This window comes from Vicugna pacos, chromosome 4 (genome assembly GCF_048564905.1).
Source record: "Vicugna pacos chromosome 4, VicPac4, whole genome shotgun sequence".
NCBI lineage: Eukaryota > Metazoa > Chordata > Mammalia > Artiodactyla > Camelidae > Vicugna > Vicugna pacos.
In genome coordinates, this window is record NC_132990.1 from 36,974,743 (window position 1) to 37,001,038 (window position 26,296).

At 40.5% G+C, this 26,296-nt stretch overlaps 1 protein-coding gene across 6 annotated transcripts in view; it reads left to right on the forward strand.

Annotated features, from left to right (window-relative positions):
- The window catches only part of TJP2 (tight junction protein 2), a 111,044-nt gene that overhangs the window by 70,391 nt on the left and 14,357 nt on the right, over positions 1–26,296 (forward strand). For all 6 annotated transcript variants that reach the window (XM_072959560.1, XM_072959558.1, XM_072959559.1 and 3 more), the window contains 14 exons: positions 3,169–3,222; positions 5,896–6,020; positions 7,179–7,281; positions 8,674–9,190; positions 13,974–14,077; positions 14,697–14,850; positions 16,347–16,455; positions 16,561–16,694; positions 17,826–17,892; positions 18,728–18,878; positions 22,464–22,572; positions 23,798–24,008; positions 25,419–25,606; positions 26,076–26,171. In XM_072959560.1, coding sequence (XP_072815661.1) covers positions 3,178–3,222; positions 5,896–6,020; positions 7,179–7,281; positions 8,674–9,190; positions 13,974–14,077; positions 14,697–14,850; positions 16,347–16,455; positions 16,561–16,694; positions 17,826–17,892; positions 18,728–18,878; positions 22,464–22,572; positions 23,798–24,008; positions 25,419–25,606; positions 26,076–26,171 — 2,113 coding nt within the window. In that variant the 5' untranslated portion in view covers positions 3,169–3,177. The remainder of the gene's footprint in view (positions 1–3,168; positions 3,223–5,895; positions 6,021–7,178; positions 7,282–8,673; positions 9,191–13,973; positions 14,078–14,696; positions 14,851–16,346; positions 16,456–16,560; positions 16,695–17,825; positions 17,893–18,727; positions 18,879–22,463; positions 22,573–23,797; positions 24,009–25,418; positions 25,607–26,075; positions 26,172–26,296) is intronic.

Below are 26,296 nucleotides of genomic sequence, written 5' to 3' on the forward strand. Positions count from 1 at the left end.
CTGCCCTAATATATTAGTTGTTAGAATTGCCTTTTGTGCTAAGCCTCTTTCCCCCCAACCCTAAGAGTTTGCTAACTGGGGAAAAAAGAAGCACATTATCTGGACATGTTTTGATTTTTACCCCCCTGTCTCTCATTAGTAACAGTGGAGGAATGGCAAATTTGATATAAAATATTTTTAATGTAAAACAACTTTTTCATATGTTTATATATAATAAGTGCAATAAGGCTTTTTATTTATGTAAGTAGATTTATTTGTGTCCTTCCATTTTAGATGTTACTAAATATACTAAATATTTACCTGTATTTAAAAACATATAATTGGATCTTCTTGTTTTTAATCCACTCTGACCATTTGTCTTTATATTTATTATTATTATTACTCTTCACTATATTCATTTCTACAATCAATAGTTTGTGTTTTATATTTGTCCTTTTTCTAAATTTCTCATTTTGTCTCCTGCTTCTTTTAGATTGACTTCAAAAATTTTTTTTTGCCCCTGTATTTTTGGAAGATGTGTATCTAATTATTCCTATAGTGGTTACCCCAGTGAAGTTCAAAATTAATCAACAGTTTAACTCTGTTCTTGAATAAAATACTTAGAATAAATAAATCATCTTAAAGTCATTTGGATTTACATGCTGGGTTGCCCAGTGTTTTAGTTCTATCTAATTTGTATAACTCTCACAAGTTATACATTGTTATTATGGTTGCACGCAGCCAATAGATGTCCAGGCTTACTCACGTTCCTTCTTGATTTTAGGTCTTCCTTCTGGGATTATTTTCCTGTCTTAAATTTATCCTTTGGAAGTTCTTTTATTGCTTATCTGTGGTAATGATCTGTCCCAATTTTTGTTTTTTGAAAAAATGTCTTTTCTGCCCCCTGAAACAGCAGATACTGTTTTACAGATAGCGTCCTGCTGGCTTCAGGCTTTCATTATTGCTGTTTTGAAGTTGGCTGTTGTTCTGATTGTTCTTTTGTAATCTCTACTGCCTGGCTGCTCTCAAGTCTCTTTTAAAAGTGTTTTTCTTACTTTTTTGTTAAATGTACCCTGCTTGTGGTGTATCAGGCTTTTTGAACCTGAAAAATCTCTAAGTCTGGAGGAGCCACGGTCTCTTTAAGTATTGCATCTCTCCTATACTCTCTTATCTCCTTCAGGAAATCTAATTAGAAACATTGTAAGACTTTCTCACTCTTAATTTCTTTCATATGTCCCATTTTTTAAATGCTTTGTGCTGTATTCTGGGTAATTTCTTCACATCTGTCTTCTGATTCATTATTGTCTTCACACGTGTAGTATGTGATTTAATCCATTTTAACTTAATTTTACTATCGTATTTTTTTATTTCTAAAATTTTTTTAAAGATTTGCGTGGTCATTTTTGATGTTCTCTTGTTCTTTCATTGTACTTTGAATTCTTCCTTTTAATTTCTTAAGATAAACACATGAAAAATACTTTTTGTCTTTGATATTTCCGGTATTTACAGTCTTTGATTCTGCAGGTTTTTTTGTTTCTCTCAACTCTCACGAATGGTGACTTGTTTTGTGTGTGTATTTAAATTGTGAACTCTTGTTCCTCATGTACTTACCTGGGAGATTCTGTGAAGCCTGTGTTTTAGTGTGTTCCTGGGAGACAATTTCATTTGCGCCTATTCACCTGGATGGTGCCATCAGTGCAGAACCACTTTGAATGTGATCGTTCTAGGGGAGGGTGTGGTCACATCTGGAATATGAATTTCAGTCTCAAACCTGAATGAATACAGATCTGTTGATACAGGAGTTCTCCAGGGAGGTACTAGTTATTTCCATCTACCGAGAGCCAAGAATGAGACAAGTGACTGTCCCTGCTGTCTCCATCTGTCTGGTAGTGTTTTTTCCCTAATACATCCACTCTAATCTGATCTCCACCCTGTTTGGATGCTACAGTTTCTCTCTCTTCCCAGTGTCCTGTTGAAATGCCTGCTTCACTGCTGCCTTATCTCTCTGGCTTTGCGCTTTTTTCGCATTTCTTGCTTTTAAGGATTTCCTTTCAAAGGCAACCTGCATTTCATGGACTATTAGTATTACTTTTTAAAATGATACTCACTATTTTCAGGTTTGTATAGATTATCTATTTTAGAATGTTGTCAGAAACTGAAGCCCCGGGATCTATTTATGCAGGGATTATCATCTTCACTGGCAATACTGGTGTAGGAAAGGCCAAGCAGTCCCACAAATGATGCAGTTTGGCACTCTCCGTGATCAGGGCAAGGATTCCTTTAGACATAAAAGTGCATAAAACTTGCCTAGGAGGTCACCTTTGACAGGAGGAAGGGAGAGTGATTTTTTTTTAAATTTAATTTTATTATTTTTTAGGAGAGGTAATTTGGTTTGTTGGTTTGTTTGTTTTTAATGGAATTACTTGGGATTGAACCCAGGTCCTCATGCATGATAAGCACGCACTCAACCACTGAGCTGTACCCTTCCCCCCAGGAGAGTGATTTTTTTTTTTTCACATTTTGATTTTGATTTATTTTAAAACTTCTGTAGCTTATTTGGGGATTGGGGAAAAAACATTTACACAGTCAGCTTATTCCAGCTTCTTCTCTCCCCCTTTTCCCCAGACACGTTGCTTTAGTGTTTTACTTCTTTTAAAAACTGGTTTTCATTTTGAAATGACTGTGATCTGGAAGTATTCTGTCTCCTTTTTTTGTTTTCTTGTTTTTGAGTTTACAATTCTTTTTTTTTCTTTTGTGAATTGTAGTAAAGGGAGAGTGATTTTTTTTTAATTTTTTATTGATTTATAATCATTTTACAATGTTGTGTCAAATTGATTTTTTAAAAAGAACATATATATCTATTTAGAACAGTAGAAAAGGGATTTTATCATGCCAATGTTCTGAAATAGTGGTAATAAAAAGGCTTAACACTTAATATTTTGTGATTTTTGAGGTACATTTCTCACTAGGTATTTCATTAATCTTCTAGTGTTATTAAGCTGGTCATTTCATTGAACGAGAGTGTGTTTGAAAACAGGTAGTATAATGATCCTAAAAATTATCCACTCTTTTTGGTATGTAGACTGTGTGAGCTGGACTTTCTATGGAGACATTTCAAATTACAGTTTTATTTCTGACATTGAAATGTTTGTGGTTTTAATCAAATCGGCTTTGATTGTTTTAAAACAGGCCTCAGGCATGGAAGAACTGATATGGGAGCAGTACACCGTGACCCTCCAGAAGGTGAGTGCTGCTCGTGCCATCTCTGCTGCCGTCATGTTCTTGAGCATACAGATCGTGGGTCTTGCTTCTTTTTTTAATTGAAGTATAGTTGACTTACAGTGTTTCAGGTGTACAGCAAAGTAATTCAAAGTAATACACACACACACACACGTATGTATACATACACATTTATACACACACACACATATGTATTCTTTTTCAGATTCTTTTCCATTATAGGTTGTTACAAGATTGAGTATACTTCACTATGCTATACAGTAGGTCTTTGTTGTTTATTCTATATATAGTAGGTTGCATTGGCTAATCCCAAACTCCTAATTTCTCCCTACCCTCTTTTCCCATTTGGTAACCGTAAGTTTGTTTTCTGTTTCTGTGAGTCTGTTCCTGTTTTGTAAGTTCATTTGTATCTTTTTTTTTTTACAGTCCACATATAAGTGATATAATACAATATTTGTCTTTCTCTGTTGTCCTTTACTTCACTTAGTATAATAATCTTTAGGTCCATCCATGTTGCTGGAAATGGCATTGTTTCATTCTTTTTATGGCTGAGTAATATTCCAGTGTGTGTGTGTGTGTGTGTGTGTGTGTGTGTGTGTGTACCACAACAGATCATGGATCTTAATTATTTTTAGACAAACACAATTCCTGCATGACCAAGGATTTGCATATTATTATACTTTTTGGCTAAGGTCTATATAATATAGAAAATTATAGAGGTTATTTAGTGCATTCACCTATTTCCAGACAGAACAGGTTATGAAAAGAGAGAAAAGGGAAGGAGGAATGGAAATAACCTGTTCTATTTAAGGATGTTGAGGTAGCTTCTGCAGACTTTTGTGATTTTAATTATGGTGTGTATAACTTTTAATTCCCTCAGTGAATTTTAAGTCCAAACAAAACTTTAAAAACATTGGTTTAGCCATCAGGAGACATGGGTTGTGTTCCTAATCCCATTCCTGGTTATATTAAGAGATGCTGACTTAATAAAATTTTTAACACCTACCCCCCCCAACCCTCCCCACCACCACACCCCATGGGATTGAAAGTAGAAGTAATACCACATGAGTGTATTTTACATAATTGTTAAAGCCATCTCACAGGTATTGCCCCTCTTTATTAAATTAGGCAATATGAAGAACTTCCAGTACTTGGAGTCTAGCATATAATTGCTGCTTAATAAATGTTAGCCCTGTTTCTTTTTATTTTGTCAGCAAAGTTCAAGGTAGGCATGGTAGGTATTAGCCCCACTCGAAACAAGCACAATTGTCAAGAGTCTGTAAGTGATTTGCGTGTGGCTGAGCTAGACTAGAAATGCACTTGTGATGCCGAAGTCTTATCCCAGCAAGCTGCCTTGGTCAGCGTCACTGATTTCCTGGGCCCCGAGTGGGTCTTACTCCTACTCTGAATCCCCCCCGTCTCTGTCACTTCTTAGAGGGATTGTAAGTTCCTCAAAGGGAGGGTTTTCCTTAGACCATCAGAACCATGAATCTCAAACCTTGACTTCAGTGAAAATTTGGTTCTTGAATAAACGTGTATTAAACTAATCCAGGTAGAAAAACACATACCGGTACTCAGGTGCCAAAACTTCTGGTTTCTTCAGTTGAGGAATTTCCCCCTTCAGGTCTTATCTTTCACCTCTTGTCATCTTCTGATTCTTCTCTCTGCCCTTCCACCACATACCGTTTGAGTTTGGACCCCAAATAGGCAAAGGTGAGAGACATTTTAGGCCCGGTATAGGATGGTGCTACCTCTTTGTAAAACCGGGTACCGGATGATGGTGCCAAATTCCGGGCCCTGTGATTAATGGACAACCACCCAGCTTGTTTTGTGTTGGTAACTGTTTGTCAGCAGTTGGCACAGTGGGTCCCACATGGGAACTTTTCTTGAGATGGAGGAGGGGTTCCTTCTTTTATTCTTTGAGTAGATTTTTACATAATCAAATCCTTGTTTAGGGTTATAATCACATACACGCCTGCCATCTGGATGACATCTATGAGCTTCGCCTTTTTTAAACACCGAAATGAATTAGGATTATGTGGTATCTAGGTTCACTGTGATACACTTCTAGATTAATCTTGGATGTAATTAATCTGTGTTTCCTTTTTACCTGCATGTAGAAAACAGTTCAGTGCTTTGCTCTCTCATAAGATCTCAAAAAACTTTATCTTCAGATTTTATCTCGAAAACCAAACCCATTTACTTCTTTTTCACCCTACATTGACATGAAACCACCAGCTCACCTGGCTTACAAGTTAAGGGTATACTTAAAAAATATGGTTTTAGCACGGATTTAGTTGTGACTGAAACCGTTCCAGCTCAGGCCAGGATATGAGAACAGGTGTGACTGGAGATTCCAATAGCACATCCTTATTTGGACAGACGCTGCTATTTCTCATCCCCGCCAGCTTCTAGTGATAACTCCGGTCTGTGCTGTCAATTTTGTCCAGCGTTCACAAGCCTGTTTCTTTTAGATAAGGGATTCCCCTTTATAAACCTGTCACCTAACCATGATGATGCTTTATTTTGTTTATCCTTTCTTTCTGTAAGCCCTCTGTTCCTGAGCTATCTCTGGTTATTGGTTTGACCTTTCTTTTATTGACTGCTTGCAATAAATCCTGAAAGCCACTTACAGAAGGATTTTGTTTTAATTTTTCTCTTAACTCCAATGAACAGGATTCCAAGAGAGGATTTGGAATTGCAGTGTCAGGAGGCAGAGACAATCCCCACTTCGAAAATGGGGAAACGTCCATTGTCATTTCTGACGTGCTCCCGGGTGGACCCGCAGACGGGCTGCTTCAGTGAGTGTCCCTCCTGCCCCCAACCCTGCCAGCCCCGTTGGTTGGCCCTCAACAGGGAGCTTTGGGTGGTGTCCACTTCTAAAATTAAGAAAGAAAAGGAACTTTTGTACATATTGAAAAGTCTTCAGGCAGTAATTGAGACCATAACACACCATTTTAACAATCCCCAAACCTTTGGAAACATCCAGACTTTGGGTGAAGGAAAGCAGTCGTTTCCACAGGAAGATAGTTATAACTGTCTATTGTTAACTGTCATCCCTGGATTTAGGAATCATTTATGAGCACCAAGTATAAAATTGTCGTAATCTTTTTTTTCTTAATAAATATAAATTAAATATAATGGGTCTATTTATTTTAATTTATATTCATTAAGAATGAGGATACTCTGGCTTAATGATTATCTAATTTGTAAGAGGAATGTGGAAATTGGGAAATTTTGCTACATTGAATACCCAAGTTTTCCAGCCACCAGCCTTCTGGTCTGAAGAGAAAATAATGCCATTCAGAAAGACGTATGTCTAGGTTTCCTTAGGATAACTGCTCAGGGAAGAATCTAAAGTTAATCACACAACTGCTTGGCCAGACAGCTCCAAAGTTTAGGTTCTGTTGGCATTTCAAGTCTTAGCGGTCCTATGAAAGTCAGTAGTGTTTCATACAGAGAGCAAAGGAGAATTTTTACATGGTTTTGGGGGGTGAGATAAAGTAAGAGTTAGGGTTCTGGGACTTCACAATTTCTTGAAGAATCTGAGGCAGTCTTTTCTTCCTCTCCAAAACACAAGTGGGTATCGACCTTCGCTGGGGGAGATTTGTCGACTTGCTGAAGCACACCGGTACCTTGGGTTAGGAGGGCCTGATGCAGAATTTCCATTTGTGGTCAGATCTTGATACTCTCCAGTGCCTCCTGGAGGGACCTCGTGGTTTGAGTCCTTCTCCCCAGGTGGTCTCCAAGGAGACACTGTCCCAAATGGGCTGAGTGGCTCCTGGGTTCCTTCCTCAGAAGAGCTCAGACCAAGTTGACTAAGCCTCGGGCGTCATCAAACACTGAGCCCTTTAATAAGCATTTTGGGTTAATCTGCCACATTTATTTGTTCCTAAATAAACAGTTCACAGTGACTAGATGGGAGTTTTTCATGTCCCATTTTTCTCTTTTGTTTGCAGAGAAAATGATAGGGTGGTCATGGTTAACGGCACCCCCATGGAAGATGTGCTCCATTCATTTGCTGTTCAGCAGCTGAGAAAAAGTGGGAAGATTGCTGCCATTGTAAGTTCTGGGTTTGTTTTCAGCTCGCCTCAGGAGCATTTTGTTCTTATGCCCAGAGAATTACCACTTATTCTTAAGCACTTGACAGACTTATGTAACCTGGGGCCACTACTTCTGTATCCTCAGCACTTTGGGTGGATGATGTTAAGGGTGATGTAAAGACGTAAGGAATTCCCTCTCTGCCTTTTCCTCATCCTTCTAACTGAAGACCAGTGCTTCTCTTATCTGAGTGAATTTGCCTTAAGAGCCACGTTAGACAGTTATTCCCTAGGACAATTACCTAGACTGAGAACAATTGTAAACTAGGGTTAATTTAGAAAATAAATTATGAGCTCAAAGACTCATTTGTAAAGGCCTGAACAGGATCTGTTCTATCTTCATAAACTCAATTTTTTTTAGGAGATACTGGCATTCATTTATTTATTCACTCATTCATTCAGCAAACATTGGTTGAAAATCAACTGTGAGCCAGATACCACTTGACCTTGGAGCAGGTCTGAGCTGCAAGGAGTATTCTCTCCAGTGGGGCAATTGGACACACAAAGTGAGAATTGGAATACCATGTGTTAGGGGCATAGCTAGGGGGATGCTCTGGACATGTGGTGTTTAGGTTTTTTCGCCTTTGTATTATGAAAATTTTCAAGCAAAAAGAAAAGTTCAAAGATTAGTTTAATCCACATACATATTCTTCTACAATGTTAATATTCTGCCATAGTCACTTGATTTTTCTCTATATATGTTTATAAACATACATAGTTTTAGTGAACCATTAGAGGGGGAGTTGCAGAAATGATAGTTAAATGACTTCTTTTGCAAGTTTCCTAAATAGGAACATTGTTCTACATAACTATAATATTATCCTGTCTTAGAAAATTAATAGTAACTCTGTAATATCCTCTAATACACACCTCATATCATAAGATGTCTTTGATAGAATATTTTTCTTCCTCTTCCAGGATCCAATCAAAGTTAACTCATCACTTTTGGTCCTTATCTCTTTAGTCTCTTTTAATCTACAAAGGTCCCTCTATCCCCCTGCCTGGCCCCCTCTTTTTAATAACATTGACTTTTGTATGAACCTAGGGAGCTAAGCAGAATGTCTCACTTTCTGATTTTCATTTTTGTAACTTATTGATTTAAAGTCTCTGGGGCTTTTCACACTCTGGGTAGAAGCAGATTCTGAAGGCACTGTGCTCACAGCTTAATACTCATTGACTTATTTTATTCTCAACCCCCTGAGGTATTTCTTGTCCCTGTTTTCTGCATGAGGAACCTGAGGCTTAGCGACTGGACAGGGACACACAGTTTTACTGGAAGGAGAACCAGCGCTCTTAACCACAGCATTCTCTTTTTGGTTGTGATAGTCATGAGTCCCCAGTGTTTGTCTGACAGGTGGTCAAGAGGCCCCGGAAGGTCCACGTGGCCCCGGTGCAGAGCAGCCTTCCCATCCACGAGGATGACCGGGCTTTTGAGGTGATGGATGAGTTTGACGGCAGAAGTGCGCGCAGCGGGTACAGCGAGAGGAGCCGGCCCAGCAGCCGCGGGGGGCGCAGCCACAGCTGGGAGGACAGCCCGGAGAGGGGCCGTCCCCACGACCGGGCGCGCAGCCGGGAGCGGGACCGGAGCCGCGGCCGCAGCCTGGAGCGGGGCCTGGACCACGACGACTACGGACGAGCCCGGGAGAGTAGCCGCGGCCGGAGCATTGACCCCACCTATGATCGAGCCTACAGCCCTGAGGTGGAGTACGGCCACAGGGCCCAGCCTGATGCCCGGTACGGGGCGTCCCGGAGCCGCAGCCGAGAGCACCTCCACTCCCGCAGCCCCAGTCCCGAGCCGCGGGGGCGGCCTGACCAGCCAGACTCGGACAGGCCCATCGGCGTCCTTCTGATCAAAAGCAAAGCAAATGAAGGTAGTCATGCTTGATGAAGAAAAGCACTATAACAGTAATAGCTAACTCTGACGTGGCACCTGCTGTCCGCAAAGCACTGACCTAAATGCTTTGCACGGATTAGCTCATTGCAGCCTCACTACCACCTCCCCTGGGTGTTACTCGTATCTTCATTTTATAGACAAGGAACTGAGGCACAGAAAAGTTCCTTGACTTGCACAAAGTAGTATCATCAGTGGCTGAGCCAGGCTGTGGAAATTTGGCTTTAAACTGATAGGCCAGTGGTTCTCAGGGCAGGATAAGTATTACCTGGACATTCATTAGAAATGCAGATTCTCAGGCCCCAGCCCTATTGAATCAGAAACACTGGGGTGCCCCCTCCCTGCCCCGGGAGTCTGTGTGTTAACAAGCCCTCCTCGTGAACCTGGTGCAGCCTAAACTGATGAAACCACAATAGAGGACAATACTCCAGCTTATCTTGATAGAGTATTTGTTCTATGCCAGGGCCTCTGCAGAAAGAATAATCTCTAATCCTCACCAGAGGCCTGTGTGGTGGATAGGAGACTTCATTCCTGTTTTATAGATGGGAATAATAAGGTGCAGAAAGGTTTTTGTACACTCATGGATGAGGCAAGCTCTGGCCTGGGCCCGTCCCTTTTTGCGTTCCTGGAGTGCTTCCATGCAATTCAGCATATCCAGATTCACCAAAGCCGTATGTGGCAGCTAGAGACGCTTAGTAACATGTACAGTTTAGGTGAAGACTCTGAAACTCAGGGAGGCAACTTGCCCATGTCATGAAGCCAGTAAGTGGTGGATTTGGAACTCAAACTTTATCTCTGGGAAATAGGGGATAGGAAGCAAGTAGGTGAATGAACAGGGATTTTAGAGCCCAGCATTGAAGTAGTCCTTGCATTGATACTTGGCTTCTAACTTTCTGAATGCTTTACAACGTATCTTTTATCTCCTTTTGTTCTCTCATTGTTCTTCAAAGAGGAAAAAAAAATGAATACCCAGCAATGCAAAGAGAAAGGTGTTTTGGTTTTTAGGTTTGGAGTTTGCATTTTAAATAGCCTGTCAGATAAGAGGGTTTGTTTTCTTTAGTTCTTCTAGAGGAACATAAAGACTTGACTTCTTAAAACTGGGTACCTATTGAAATACCTGATATTGAAAGGATATTGAAATAACTGCAGGTATGTGAATAATGGGATACCTGGAGCCCAGGTCTAGAAAATAAGGGTGAAAGTTGAGATTGCACTATCTCTGAGGAATATACATGTTAAGAAGTTTAAGGATTCTATAGAATCTTTATAACCACTGCTAATAACATATTAATTCATTAAACCCCAAGAATTGCAGAGTAAAATCCATTCTGCTTCCAGATTGCAGACTGTAGAGAAGTTTTGAGAAAGATAACTTGGCATGAGACCTCCTTCAGAGAGGTCTGATGCACACTCTGTAGGATGTGCACCCAGGTTCTTGAGTTCCCTGCTGCAGTGCTTGTCAGTCTTTTCCTTCTCTTTCACCTCTTCTTCTTCCTCTTCCTTCCTCAATTCTCCCTCCTCCCCCTGCCACAGAAAGAACCACATCTTGCAAATAATCATGAATGCGCCAGTATGTGAAGGACTTGGCCATATGTTTCATGGAATACATGGAATCATCTGTGATGATTTCTGAGAGGTTCCCTTATACTAAATTTAAAAATACTGGTCACAATTCAACTGAATTGATTTCAGGACTTACTCATGAATTGTGAGCCACAGTTAAAAAGACATCTGTCTGAAGAGACTGCCCAAGTCATACCTGGTCATAGTAATACTATTAAGGAGGAGAGGGGGCTCATGCCCCATGGCTGATACAGCATTTTACTCCTGGGCCATTTTTTTTTTTCAAACTTAGAAATTGTTTTTGTTTTTTTCCCCAAATTTCCACTTTTTAAAATTTTTTTTGGCCACCTTTTGGTAAGATTACGTAATAATTTAGCTATCACTAGCTAGAGTTGCATAAGAATTAATCTTTATAAATATCTGGCAGTAGGTAGGACCTACATTTGATTAAGAAAAATATGATCCGTTCACATGGCCAGCTTTTTACAATTCATGGACCCCAGATAGCCTTGCTGGTAAAAGTCTTAGAAGCTGATCAGCTCATTTTTTTCCCCTTCATTTTGGAGATGCCCACAAACACACAGATAACAACCTATTTGTAACTTCGCAGTAAGAGGTTAGAGGAACTATTGATACATAGAAGTCACTGCTTAAATTTGTCTCAGCCTTCTGTCCTGGGCTGTGAGGCTGTTTAAGCAGTAAGGAGCTGCCATCCATGAAAGCAGATGCTATCTGTCTCACCCTTGTTCTTTCCTGAATGTCAGCCTCCTAAAAGATGGGGGTGCACCTCAACATTGTTAATCCTTGTGGTAAGATCTGGTGCTAACTTCCTGTAAGTCACTTAAAGCTTATCTTGAACATCTGTAACTTATAAAATATTGTACATCAACTATATCAGTAAAATAGAATAAGATAAAACAAGATAGAGGACGTAATATGCACGCAAACTTACCTTTAAATCTACTTCCTAACATTTTTAAGTGGTAGAAAGTTACTTTGTTATTTTGGTTTTTGTTTTTAACTGAAGTATAGTCGATTTACAATGATGTATTAGTTTGAGGTATACAGTAAAGTGATTCAGTTATACATATATACAATTTTTCAGATTCTTTTCAATGATAAGTTATTACAAGATATTGAGTATGGTTCTCTGTGCTTTACAATAGGTCCTTGTTTATCTATTTTATATATAGTAGTGTGTATATGTTAATCCCAATCTCCTAATTTATGCCCCCCTCCTCTCCTTTTCCCTTTGGTAACTATAATTTGTTTTCTATGTCTGTGAGTCTGTTTCCAGTAAATAAGTTCACTGTAAATAAGTTCATTCATATCTTTTTTTTTTAGATTTTTAAGTGATATCATGTGATATTTGTTTTTCTCTGTCTGGCTTCATTTAATATGATAATCTCTAGGTCCAGCCATGTTGCTTATTGCAAATGGCTTTATTTCATTCTTTTTTATGGCTGAGTAATAATCCACTGTGTGTGTGTATATACACCACATCTTCTTTATCTATTCGTCTGTTGATGGGCACTTGGGTGCTTCCATATCTTGAGTATTGTAAATAATGCTGCTGTGAACATTGGGGTGCATGTATCTTTTCGAATTAAGATTCCCTCTGATATATGCCCAGGAGTGGGATTGCTGGATCATATGGTAACTCTATTTTTAGTTTTTTAAGGGCCCTCCATACTGTCTTCCACAGTGGCTGTACTGATTGACATTCCCACCAAAGTGTAGGAGGGTTCCCTTTTCTCCATACCCTCTCTAGCTTTTATCGTTTGTAGACATTTCTTTTAAAAATTTTATGTATTTGTTTTTTTTTTAATTGAAGTATAGGTGAGTTATAATATTATATTAGTTTCAGGTGTACAGCATAGTGATTCAGTATCTTTACAGATAATGCTCCATTAAAAGTTATTACAAGATGATGACTGTAATTCCCTGTGCTATACAATTTATCCTTATTTGTAGGCTTTTTAACGATGACCATTCTGGCTGGTGTGAAGTGATACCTCATTGAAGTTTTGATTTGCATTTCTCTAATAATTAGTGATATTGAGCATCTTTTCATGTGCTTGTTGGCCACCTGTATGTCTTCTTTTTAAGTTACTTTATTTTGTAATTATAGGATTTTGAGTCCATAACAATAATAATAAAACCTGCTAGGTTTGTGGTAACTTCCAAAATAACCAAAATTCCTTAATATGTATATTTTTGCAAGTTGAGTAAGTAAAATCAGGGTAGTCTGAATAGCATATAAAATATTTTAAAACAGATACTTTGTAAATAACAGTGGTTTTTCTTTTGAGGACAACTCAAAGTCCATAGACGCCCAGAGCTGTGCAAGTTTTAATTAAGTACTTTATTTATTGCTTTGCTGGCTTATTTGCTCCCTTGCTTCACACACTGAAATGTTTTCAGTGCCAACGCCACACAATCGAAATTGTTACCAATGGAGGGTGTGCTATTTGTGGTGCCTTCCTTTAGGCAACTGCACTGAAAGTAGACCTTGCCTATTAAGATGTATTGAACTGTTTTTATTTCTCCCCAACATTTTGTTTTGAAAAGTGTTAATTTTAGCCTTCATCTAGTTTTGCCAGTTTTTAACATTTTGCCACATTTGTTTTCTTTCACTCTCTCTCTTTTTTTTTTTCCTTCCTCCCCCTCTTCCTCCCCTACCTCCTCTCTTTCTGTCCTTCAGTGGTGTTTGGGAGCCTCTTGAAAGTAAGTTGCAGGCAGCATGACCCTTTACCCCTAAATATTTCAGCAAATATCTCCCGAGGATAAGAACATTCTCCTATACAACCATAATGCCATTATCACTCTTAAGAAAATTAGCATTAATATGCCTTATAATATATTATAGCACAGCTCATTTTGAAGTTGCTCCAAAATACTATAACCCACCCCTACCCTCCACCTCTGCCCTAGTTGGCTCAAGGATCTAGTGAAGTTTCATGCAGTGCATTTAGTTTTTATGTCTCTTTTCATCTAGAACAGTCCCTCTGCCTCTTTTGGGGTTTTTGTTTGTTTGTTTTATGACATTGACTGTTTTGCCCAGTCCAGGCCAGTGGTCTTATAGACTCTCACATGCAAAAATAATTTTTCATACATATCTTTAAATAGTCCTAAAAGCTAGACTCAGGTTTTCTGAACAAGTTGACAAAATGCATGATGTTTGTGCACTTGTCTCCTAGAGTATGGTCTCCGGCTTGGGAGTCAGATCTTCATAAAGGAAATGACCAGAACCGGCCTCGCGACTAAAGATGGCAACCTGCACGAAGGAGACATAATTCTCAAGGTGAGGGACAAGGCAGAGAATAGTCAGTTCATACTCAGCTCCACAGTCCGCCTTTCCACGTTCAAGTGCAAACACAGTGAAGCTTTGTTGAGATGGGAGTCAGTAGTAAGAAAAAAAGCAAGAAGAGCAGCAGAGATCATTTTTTTAATCAGGAAAACCAGACTTGGAGATTTATAATAGTGGAATTTTTTTTTTAATTTCAACAAAGACTTTATTCTTCCCTGTTTATTTAAGGTTTAAGCTCATGTTCCCTAAGGAAAGATGAGAGGGAGAGATGGTAGTATATGAATGCTGAATATTTAATAGTTCTTGTAAACCTCTCCGGTCCGGAAACACGTTCTAGTAGTAAACCAAACCATCATCTGGAGAGTGGAAGTTAAATTAATTAACAGAGTAACTTAAGTAGGGTACAGCTCTCTCACTTCTGTATTTGGGTTTCAGACAAGCAGGGTTATATTTAATTTAAGGGGTAATTCATTTTTATTCAATCAGTCACCCTGAAGCCCTGTTTGAATAACTGAACAGAGCCTTCAGATTTTTAGATGGAGAAAACTAGAATTTTCCACTTCACTGTGAATGGTGGTGTTGCATGTAACATGACCGTTTTTCCTAAACACAGATAAATGGAACCGTGACTGAGAACATGTCTTTAACGGATGCTCGAAAACTGATAGAAAAGTCAAGAGGAAAACTCCAGCTCGTGGTACTGAGGGACAGCAAGCAGACACTCATTAACATCCCATCTCTAAATGACAGCGACTCAGAAATAGAAGGTAAAGGAAGCGGAGGCTGCGGGCTAGCCAGAGGCCGGGAAGGCTGGTGATTCTGCAGCCTTCTCTCTGCTTAGCGTGGCCATTCAGCTGGAAGCTAAATTTCTAACAGAAACCTCTCATTTGAACTTTAATTTCAAAAGTTGTTATTGTCCTACCAAAGGCTCTGTTGAAATTAAGATTCCAGCATGAAGTTCTGGTGCCCTTGTGAATCCTGGTGGGCTCTGATTTAGGCCTTTGAAAACAAAACTTGTTAGTGAAAAATGCATGTGTGAGTGGTTCAGAGAACTAACATTTGTAAATCGCTCATTCTTGCACTTTGTCGTGTGATGTTTTTGAAGTGGCTATTAATATTTCCAACAAAGAGAAGACAATGTAGAGGTTAGCTAAAACAGGAAGACAGTATAACAGAGAGTCAGTCAGGATGACTGAATATGGTGGCATTCATTGGTTAGCAGTCTGTGTCACCTCTTCTCCTTTATGAAGCTATATTCATTTCTTTTTTTATCTTGAATATGAATTATACATTGGATAACATATCATTTGTTTATTTGGTTTAGTCTTTATTTCCACAAGCAAATCAACTTCATGTCCTTCAACATGGTCTGTGGCTTCTTGGCCCTTTACTCTTTTTTTTTTTTTTTTTTCGGTTCTTGGGCCTGTCTTGACATTTTTTTTTCCTTTTTCTTTTTTTAATTGAAGTATCGTTGACATCCAATGCATAGGGTCACATTTTAGCCATGGAAACATTACCATTAAAAATAAGTAGACATAATATTTCCTACTTAACCATCTGGTATCACCTTGGTGCAGACAAGATTAGAAAATAGTAAGTTCTCCAGTTTGGAGATGGACTTGTTGATTTTTAAAAGAATTGCTTTATAAACCCTTAAAACTTAGTTTAATTTCTCTGATATAAAGTGTCTAATCAGGCAGTTACTGCTAGGGGTGCAGGGCAGGAACACAAGTAGAGCATGAGAGGTCATCCCAGTGCGCTGGGAGCACCCAGTGTATTACTGTTATTCTGTGTGTGGTCCTCACTCAGCCCACAAGCAGCATCAGCATCATCCAGGAGCCTGAGGGAGCTGCAGAATCTCAGGCCTCACCCAGAACAACTGTATCCTAATAAGATCCCAGGTGACATGTATGCACATTAAAGTTTGAGAAGCACTGGTCTATGTGGTAAAAAAAAAAAAAATGAGTGTAGACATACATGATCCTGTCATTGGATTTTGACTCTTCAGTGGCAGCTTTGATGGAAAGTATAATGAAAGAGGAACATAAAATTCTGAATTTGGATTCCTCTTTGTTAATTAATGCCTTTCCTTTCAAACTATCATGGTTTTTTTTTTCCCCCAAAGGAACACTGTCAGACTAACAGCACAATGACTGCCCGTCTGTCTTCCGTTTCCCATGTTTCCTTGCCCAGAGAATAGAATAATTTCTGGCACTGGTCTTAAATATTTTATTGAGAAGTCTTTTCTTATTTTTGAAATCAGATGTCTCAGAAATAGAGTCAAACCGGTCATTTTCTCCAGAGGAGAGACGGCAGCAGTATTCTGATTATGATCATCACTCCTCAAATGAAAAGCTGAAGGAAAGGCCAAAGTAAGATGATGTATATTTCCCCTTGCACATGTCCTTGTGGGTGTATGCACACACATATTTGCAAATCTGTCACATGATGAGACATTAACATGACGTGTGCTTAAGTTCAAGAGAGGACATGCAGAGCCGATGGTCCAGGATGGGCGCCACGCCCACTCCCTTTAAGTCTACTGGGGATATTGCAGCTGCAGTCAGCCCAGAGCCCAGCAAGGAACCCAGATACCAAGAGGAATCCCCAGGTGAGGCTCATTTTAAACAGTCGTGTTCAGGGGTGTGTGCTTGGTAACTCCAGAAGGTGCCTGGAAGGAGGGAGAAAAATTATTTAAAAATCATTCTTAAAAATCTATATATGGAAAGGGTATTCCTATCTTGTTTAATATTGAAGAAGTATAAAAAATGACAGCCCTTTCTCTGTGCCAGCAGGTTGAAACCCTTTTGTTATATTTCATTAGTCATGGTCCTTTCATCTCCCAGCCCTGACCCCAACCTGAACTGTTTTTGCTCACAACACTTCTGACACCAACTGTGTGGGTTTTGTCCTCTGCCCATCTACAAGTTCTAATTCTCCAGACACCACACACTGAAATTCAGTTTATTTCTGACCCTGACCACCCGAGCTAGTGCAGATCCCACATGCTAAGGGCTCAGTCCCGTAAGATGCTCCCACTGCAGACTACAGTCGCAAGTCCCAGGTTGTGCCTTCACTTCTCACCAATCAGCTCTCCACTGTGGGTTCCCATGAATTCCCTCATCAAGTTTGATAATTTGCTAAAATGGTTCACAAAAGTCGGGAAGGCACTTTACTTACCATTACTGTCTTGTTTTTGTTTTAATTAAAGGATATGATTTAAGAACAGCTAAATGGAAGAGATGCATAGGGCAAGATGCGGGGAGAGGGCAGAGAGCTTTCATGCCCTCACCAAGCATGTCACCCTCCCAACACCTCAGTGTTTTCACCAACCCTGATGCACTCTGAACCCCCTAGTTAATGGAAGCTTGTCATGTGCATGGCTTCCTTTTGCTGGGACCAGTCCCATCCTGAGGCTGTCCAGGAACCCACCAAGAGTCATCTCTTTAGAACAAAGGACACCCCTAACACCCAGTAAATTCCAAGGGATGTAGGAATTCTGTGTCAGGAACTGAGGTCAAAGACCAGATATTACAGCAAAAGATGCTCCTGGTACCCCATCACTCCAGAAATCAGAGGGATTTTAAATTTCACTTTAAGGCTTATTTTTGCTGTTTGATGTGATCATATATATGTAACATAAGGTACAGACTTACATTTTTGTGGATTTGGTAATCTTTATATTTAGAGACAAACCAGTTCCTGTTAGTCCGGGTTGGTAACTATGCTTTTTAATCCACAGTCCCTCCACCAAAACCAGCCCCGAGAGCTGTTCTTCGTCCGAGTTCTGAAGATTTAGCAATATATGGGTATGCATTTCAGTCTCTCTCGCTTTCCCTCTTTCTTCTTCCACACAATTCTGTCTCCTTAACTGAAATCTAGGAGAAAGGTGTTTTTAAACTATAGATGGTGATTTGATGTCAAATTCAACTGCCTTTAACCATTCCCTATTGCTGATGTTTAAAATAAAGAGAAATCACTTGTAGGAAGAGTAAAACGTGGAGGTGAGTGAGCTTCATTATGCTGACTTTGTCTGCTTGTCTCCTTACCTGGCTAGTGTCCCAGATGTCACTCTGAATATTTGAGTTTTTCCAACCAGTAACTCCCAGATGGGTGAGATATTGCTGAACTGCAGTTAAGTTAACTCTGTAGGTGCTAGGGTGACAGGTGGTCCTAGCGTGTGGGGAGGGAAGAAGTGCTACAGTGCTCTACACTTGATGTTGAAAACCCCCTGGGGTCAGTGGTGTTCCTGAGCAGCCTCCCAGACCCAGGCTGTGCCTCTCCATCTGACAAGTGCCCTGTGGGGGCAGCAGGCTTTCCTTTTGAAGAATCCTGCAGTAGCAATCGGATGACCTTGATTTTTGCCCTTAACCCTGCCTTTATTTGCTTTCTAATGTTGAATGAGTTTACGTAAACATTCAGTATTTCTACTCTTCACTGGTGAAGTGGCCGACTGATATGCATCTCATAGCCTCAAGGCAGATACAATTACAGATTATGTAAGAAAAATGAGAGAAGGCTTTATAAAGGGTTAATCACTCTGTGGATAGAAGAAATTAAATCTCTCACTGCTCATGTTGGTTCCCCTTTACCAAAAAAAAGCCCCCCAAAACCTCCCATTTTTCTTTTCTGAACCCACTGCAGCCCCAATACCAAGATGGTGCGGTTCAGGAAGGGAGACAGCGTGGGCCTCCGCTTGGCTGGTGGCAACGACGTCGGGATATTTGTGGCAGGCATTCAGGAGGGCACCTCAGCAGAGCAGGAAGGTCTTCAAGAAGGGGACCAGATTCTGAAGGTAGGAGAGCCCAGCCCTGTTTTTAGGTGTTATTGGGAAAGAACAGTGTGGTCCAGCTTGTGAAAAGAGACCAGCTGCAAGTTTGTTGCTGCCAAGCTTTGGGTCTCTGTTTCCTTAGGATGAGTCCTGTCTTCTCAGTCCTGGAACCTGAAACTCACCTGTACGTCTGTGGGAATTTATAGTGTTCAAGACCCTTGCAAAGATTTTTATTAGTTTGATTAACAAAAAATTGAGACTTTAACTAAAGGCCTAGGGGAAAGATCTTGCAAAAGATCTTGCTAATGTTTGGTTTTTAGTTGACTCCCCCACTTGGATGTCAGTCTGCAGGCCATGTACTGTGATTGAACAGATGGGGGTGTTGGCATCAGATTGTCTGATTTGAGTCCCGTCCCAGCCTCATATTAGTCTGTGGCTCTGGCTTCACCACTGAGACTCGAGTTTCTGTTCTGTTGAGTTGGGATAAGTGTACCCGCTTCACAGGGACCCTGGGCACATTAGAACAGATGACACTTACAAGGTACCCGGCAGAGTTCCTGTTCCTTTTCCCCATTGAAACACCAATTGCTGCCACTCCATGTGTCACTTACATCTAAAATTGTCCAGGAAGGAAAATCCCTGGTTAATCAAATATTGGTACTTTTTAAAGTTACCGTATATATGTTTGCATAATCTGTTGATTGTTAAAAATGATAACCACCTCAGCTTTGACATTTTGTGAGATCCATATCATGTGTTTCCCACTGACTTCAGAATTAACTTCAGGAACGCCAAGTACCTTGTGTGCATAAAAATATAGCATGCTAGGGAATTGTCTTCACTGGAATTTCTGCTTCTTTAAACTTGCATTTCTCACGTATGAATTACTAGGGGGTCAGATAAGAGCATCTGGCCTCAGAGGGGAGGGGAGAAAAGCAGAGTTCCCAGGCAAGCAGGCAGCAGAGCACAAAAAGAGAGGGGTCCTTTTCGTTCTTGGCCCAGGGCCTCCTGGCAATAGTTCACATTTCATTTCTGGAGCATACAAAGGGCAAACCTTGACCATGAGCTTTGCGGAAGCTTTCCAGTGACATTCTAGACCCTCTTTGGCTCTGGTCAGGATCCTAGAAGACCACATGTACCTGAGTGACCCTCATGGTACCACCTGATCCTAGGAAATACCACTTACCCAGTGCTACCGGTAAGAACCTCATTCGAGTGTCATCTCATACCAGTTTACTCTTGGGCTGATGCCAAAGAAGAAAAAGCAAGTTTCCTAACTAGCATGGGGCCGCAGGAAGTCAGGTAGGAATTTGAAAGCCTTTACTCAAGAAAGTTCAAGGATGCAATTTTTTTGTACCCTGGAGAAAAGAAGATTTTTCAAATTTCCATGGGAAAAAAAAAAAAGGTGAATTCCCTTAGGGGCTTGACAGAACTCTCTGTAAGTCATTAAAGATGGGGGAGAGTCACCTCCATGGGTACAAGTCACAGTACACAACGTTTCTGCTTAAGAAAGTGTCTTCTTTCCTGTTACTACCCTGGTGACAAGAAAGAAACTGGGAACCAGCTCCTTTTGCCATAGTCTCATCTGGAGATCAGACAATAGGTGGTTCTCATGCTTGGGTGTGCATAAATTTTCTGTTGACTGCAAAAGGAGCCGTCAAGTCTACAAAGGTGTGAAGAAGACTGAGCTCGCCCACTGGGGCAGAGGCGCTGCTACACCGCCATAGTGTGGCTGACAGAGACTTCAGACTCATAGCAGACACAGCTAGACCCTGTAGACTACTAACAGACCGTGGATATTTGTCGGAGAGGGCTGTACAACCTGACCTTCAAGTATCAGAGTGCTGTCCTGGCCTCTTTTCCTTTATTTTGTTTAGCACTCCTTTCAGTGGTCATGTTGAATATGTATGGAGGTACGATGCATGTACACCAATCACTTTCTTCTGTTGCGGGTTTTGTAAGTGCTGCTTCTCCTTCTGTAAAGGTGACAGCCTGACATGTGGAATGGAAACATGAGTGTGCTGTGCTGTGGCGGAATATGTGCCTTGTAAATAACAGAGATACACCTGCTTTGGGGCCTGGCTTGCCTGTCTCTTTGCTTATTTTTTACCTGCTGTGATCGTCATTTCTCTTTCAGGAAAAGAGAAAAAAAGCTCCTGAGTTTAGTTGTTAACCTTGTGGATTGTAAAACCTTAGCTACCATGGGTGCTTTAATTTTGACCATTATAGTTTTTGGCTTGTTGGGAAGTCAGTCTCAAGTGGCCAGAGAGATGGACAGAGGGACCTCCAAGGTCTTCTCCCAAGCCTATGACACTGTCTTATTTAAATAAACGAATACAAGCATGTACAGTGCCTGGAAAAACATACATGTGGCCATATATAGATGGAGATGTAGACCTGCAGTTGGCACACGAGAATGAATTAGATACCAAAGTGGGAATATCTCTGATTCGGGGATAGAGAGATGGGAATAAGCTGTCATAAATGCTAAATACTTTCAAAGGAAAAGTTAATGTGATTGCTTTAGTAAATCACTCTATTTTAAAAGCACCAAGTAAATTTTAGTGTAATGCCTATTTCATTTATTTGTAAATTCCAACCTTAATTAGGCTCAATTAATTATTTTTTTTCAGTAGTAAACCATTACTCTTTTTTTCTTTTTTTTTTTTTTTTACATACTTCCACCGAGTTATAGTCATTCCATAGTGTAAAGCATTACTCTTTGATTAAAGTATTCTATAGGTCCTCAATGATGGAAGAAAATGTGTCATAGGAATTCTGTATCTTTACTTCTGTAATATATTATTAAAATTTTAGGTACTTTAAAATAATTTTTATGTTTTACTTATTTGTATTTATTGTTTTAAAACAGTTTCAAAGGTACAGAACAATGAGGTCAAAATGTTTTCTTTGTGCTACTTTCAGTTTTTCTTGCTTTCTAACTTATCTTTTAAAAGCTATTTATAGTGTACCCTGCTCAATCAGTGGGGAATAGATGTGAGCTTCTTGCCCATTTGTGTATCAGAAGCTTAAATATAAAAGCCAAGTATTAGGCTCACGGTCAGCCATATAAAGCTAATGCTCTTCAATTTCAGGTGATAGAAGCTCTAAGAAAAGGGTGGATTTGGACAGAATCCTTATTTTCAGGCTTTTCTTTGAATCAGTTTAAGAAGTATTAATTCCTTAAGCTGGACTGGCATGCTCCTTTTCCACAGACCCCACCATTCCCTATTGCATTATAGTTATCTGATTCAGAATTGTACATCACTTCCCTGGCCACCTGGATAGGAGACTCAAAGAAGAGAGGGAGCTAGACACAACCATGAGAAATTCTCACCTGGTCCAGTGACGAATCCTTGATGGATGGGCATAATCCTGACCAGTGGTTGGCAGTGTGGGAGACAGGAAGGGGTGGTGATGCCCACACAACCCAGGCCCGTAGCAGGATGCTGCGAGGGCTTGAGTAGGGCACTAAGGACTTCTTCACACCTGGGGTTTGCTCTGGGAAGGCCGTGATGGACATAAACAGGTAAAAAGCTCAGATAGCACCTTTTAATAAAAACTTTTTTTTTTGTTTTGTCTTGTTTTGTTGTTTTCCCCTCCCGTCAGGTGAACACACAGGATTTCCGAGGGCTGGTTCGGGAGGATGCTGTTCTCTACCTGTTAGAAATCCCCAAAGGTGAAATGGTGACTATTTTAGCTCAGAGCCGAGCTGATGGTGAGCAGGTTTGGTTATTATGTAAGGGGGGAGGCGGGGGAGGAGGTATCTTGGGATCAGAATAAGCAAATCTGGGTATTAAAAAATTAAAGTGGATCTTGACACGTAATCTTTCAGTCACAGGTATGTGGGAAAAATTGGGGTACCGTTTACCTTTTTATAGAAATGTTTTCCATGCACCCCCTGAAAGAATTTCACTAGTCGATTTAGAATAAAACTGCTTTTCTTAACAGTGATCCAGCCTTAATTGCTATCTGGAGTTACTACTGAATTTTTCTGTAGACAGATGCAATGGACCATGCCTGATGGTCAGGTCCCTTATTAACCCTTATTAGCCTGCCAAGTTGCTTCACCTTTCCAGGGCTTATTGTCCTCATCTGTAAAACAGGGGTTGATAGTATCTGCATGTCTTCAGAGGGTTGATTGGCAACTGTATTAGTCAGAGTTCTCCAGGGAAGTGGAACCAACAGGATGTGTATGTATACGTATGTATGTATATGTATACACACATATACACATATGTGTGTGTGTGTATATATATAGAGAGAGACAGAGAAAGGAAGAAAGAGATATTTACTACAAGAAATTGGCTCACATCATGATGGAGGCTGGCCAGTCCCAAGATGTGCAGGATGAGTTGGCGAGCTGGAGACCTGGGACAGCTGTTGTTTAGTTCCAGTCCAAGCCCAGAGGCATGAGAACCAGGAGAGCCGCTGGTGTATTTACAGTCCGAAGGCTGACAGGAGGATCCAGGAAGAGCCAATGTATCTGTTTGAGTCTGAAGGCAGGAAAAAAGCTGATGTCCCATTTTGAAGGCAGGAAGAGTTCATTTTCTCTTACCGGGAAGGGTTCACCTTTTTGTTTTGTTCAGTCCTTCAGCTGATTAGATGAGGCCAGCCCACACCAGGGAGCTTTACTTGGTCTACAAGTTAAAACGTTGATCTCATCCAGAAACACCCTCACAGACACACCCAGACTAATGTCTGGCCAAATACCTGGGCACCCCATGGCCCAGTCAAGCTGACACATAAAATTAACCATCACAGCAACTCGTGAACTTATTACTTGTCTGTCTTCCTGTGGTTCCCATGGGGCCTGTGCACTGAGTTCACTAAATGAAGAGAAGGTGAAGAGGGTGCTCAGAGATTGGAGAAACTGATGACTCTTTCAGAAAAGACCTCTGGCCAAGCTGAAGGCAGCATACAGTGATGCTTTTGTCTTTCAGTATATAGAGATATACTGGCTTGTGGCAGAGGAGATTCGTTTTTTATCAGAAGCCACTTTGAATGTGAGAAGGAAACTCCACAGAGCCTGGCCTTCACCAGGGGAGAGATCTTCCGCGTGGTTGATACGCTGTATGATGGCAAACTGGGCCACTGGCTGGCCGTGAGGATCGGAAATGAATTGGAAAAAGGCTTAATCCCCAACAAAAGCAGGTATCTGAGACCACACGCGCCCACACAACCCCCTAAGCTTTTTCCTCCCACAAATAAATAATGTATGGGCCCCCCTGAAAGGAAGCCCCGTACAACTTCATCATTTTTCATCCTGTCCTCTCCCATCATCTGCATCTCGTGTACGAGGAGTGGCCTGGAACTATAAATTGCCACCAGGTGGTTTGCTTTGAGTATCGGCATCACATGGTCAGTTCTTGGACTTGGCTGGCATTTAGACAATTTTCTAAGGAGTGTGTCTGCTGCCCTGAGCCCCTGAGCAGACACCATGTGGCCATAGCATACGAGCATGCCACCCTTGTCCAGTGTCTAGCCCTCATCCTGGAGAGAGGCTCAGACACCCCAGCGAACATTTATTGGTTGGCTGACAATGGGGAGAAAAGGGAAAAAAGCTAACTAGTTTGGCAAGGGTTTCAGGTTTGTTTACTGTACAGGCATACTTTGGAGATACTGCGGGTTCAGATCCAGACCACCACAATGAAGCAAATATTACAATAAAGCAAGTCACACAAATTTTTTGGTTTCTCAGTGCATATAGAAGTTATGTTTATACTACAGCCTATTAAGTGCAATAACATGTCCAAAAAACAATCTACATACTTTGATTAAAAATATTTTATTGCTAGATAGTTTATACTGTATAGCATAGGAAACTACATTTAGTATCTTATAGTAACTTACAGTTAAAAAGAATGTGAAAACGAATATATGTATGTTCCTATATGACTGAAGTATTATGCTGTACACCAGAAATTGACACAATATTGTAAACTGACTATATTTCAGTAATATATATATAACTTTATTGCTGAAAAATGCTAACCATCATCTGAACCTTCAGTAAGTTATAGTCTTTTTGCAATAGTGACATCAAAGATCACTGACCACAAATCACCATAACAAATATAGTAATCATGAAAAAACTTGAAATATTATGAGAATTACCAAAATGTGACACAGAGACATGAAGTGAGCAAGTGCTATTGGAAAAATGGAACCAGTAGACTTGCTCAATGCAGGGTTGCCACAAATCTCTCATTTGTTAAAAAAAAATTCTAAAAACCAAAAAACAGCACTGTATCCGCAAAGCACAGTAAAGCAAAGTGCAGGAAGACAGGGTATGCCTGCATACCAGCCTAACAGAACGAGCCATGGTAGCGTGTTTATTAATTACTGAGCCACTTCTGCTGGATTTTGTGTGCAGCCAGCCTTTCTCTGCCTCCAACCAGAAGAGAGTCCCTGCATTTCTCACCCTGTGAAACTTGCCCATTGTCAAGCCACATCTTCTCCAATCCCAGTCCATCAGTAACATGGACTGGATCTGGTCAGTGACACGCACATTTGTGCATTTCCCAGCTTGAGAGATTTACTTCTCCTGGTTTCTTCTCTCAGAGCGGAACAAATGGCCAGCGTGCAGACCGCCCAGAGAGACAGCACCGGGGACAGGGCAGATTTCTGGAGAATGCGTGGCCAGAGGTCCGGTGTGAAGAAGAATTTACGGAAGAGTCGGGAAGACCTCACAGCCGCGGTGTCAGTCAGCACCAAGTTCCCGGCTTATGAGAGGGTTTTGCTTCGAGAAGGTGAGGAAGCCAAGTGGGGCCAGGAAATGATCCAGCTGGGCTCTGAGCCTATTTTTCTTCATTTTTAGATATTAATGCTCACATTCTATGTCACTTAGACCAAAGCCAACGTACAGAGTTAGGATCTTATTTAAACATCAAGTAAGACTTACAAAAAAAAGTGAGCTATGCAAACTCATGTCATAAAAAGTGAGCTATGGAAACTCATATTGCTATAACCTCAGTCATTTTTTTTTAATACCACCATTCAGAAAGTGTTTATATATTCTGTGTAAAAGTTTATCTTCTGTAATAGTGAGGGGAGTGAAGGTCTAGTCTGCAGAAAAGAGTTGGTCTGAATTAGAGGTGGGAGAACACTCAGTTTCTTTGATTTAGTTGTGTTATCAATAGCCTGTGAAATGCTTCTGCTTCTTATCTCAGCAGCTGAAGACATGTAGGTGTTTTCATGGCTCTTCTTATCTCATTTCAGCTGGTTTCAAGAGACCTGTGGTCTTGTTTGGCCCCATAGCAGATATAGCACTGGAGAAGTTGGCAAATGAGCTGCCTGACCTGTTCCAAACTGCTAGTAAGTCTGTCAGTGATAGTTTTTCTCCCCCAATTTTCATTTTGAAAAATATCTAACATACAGAAAAAATGAAAAAATAGTGAATACCCACATCCCCTCTGCCTGAAGTCACTGTCACCAGTTGT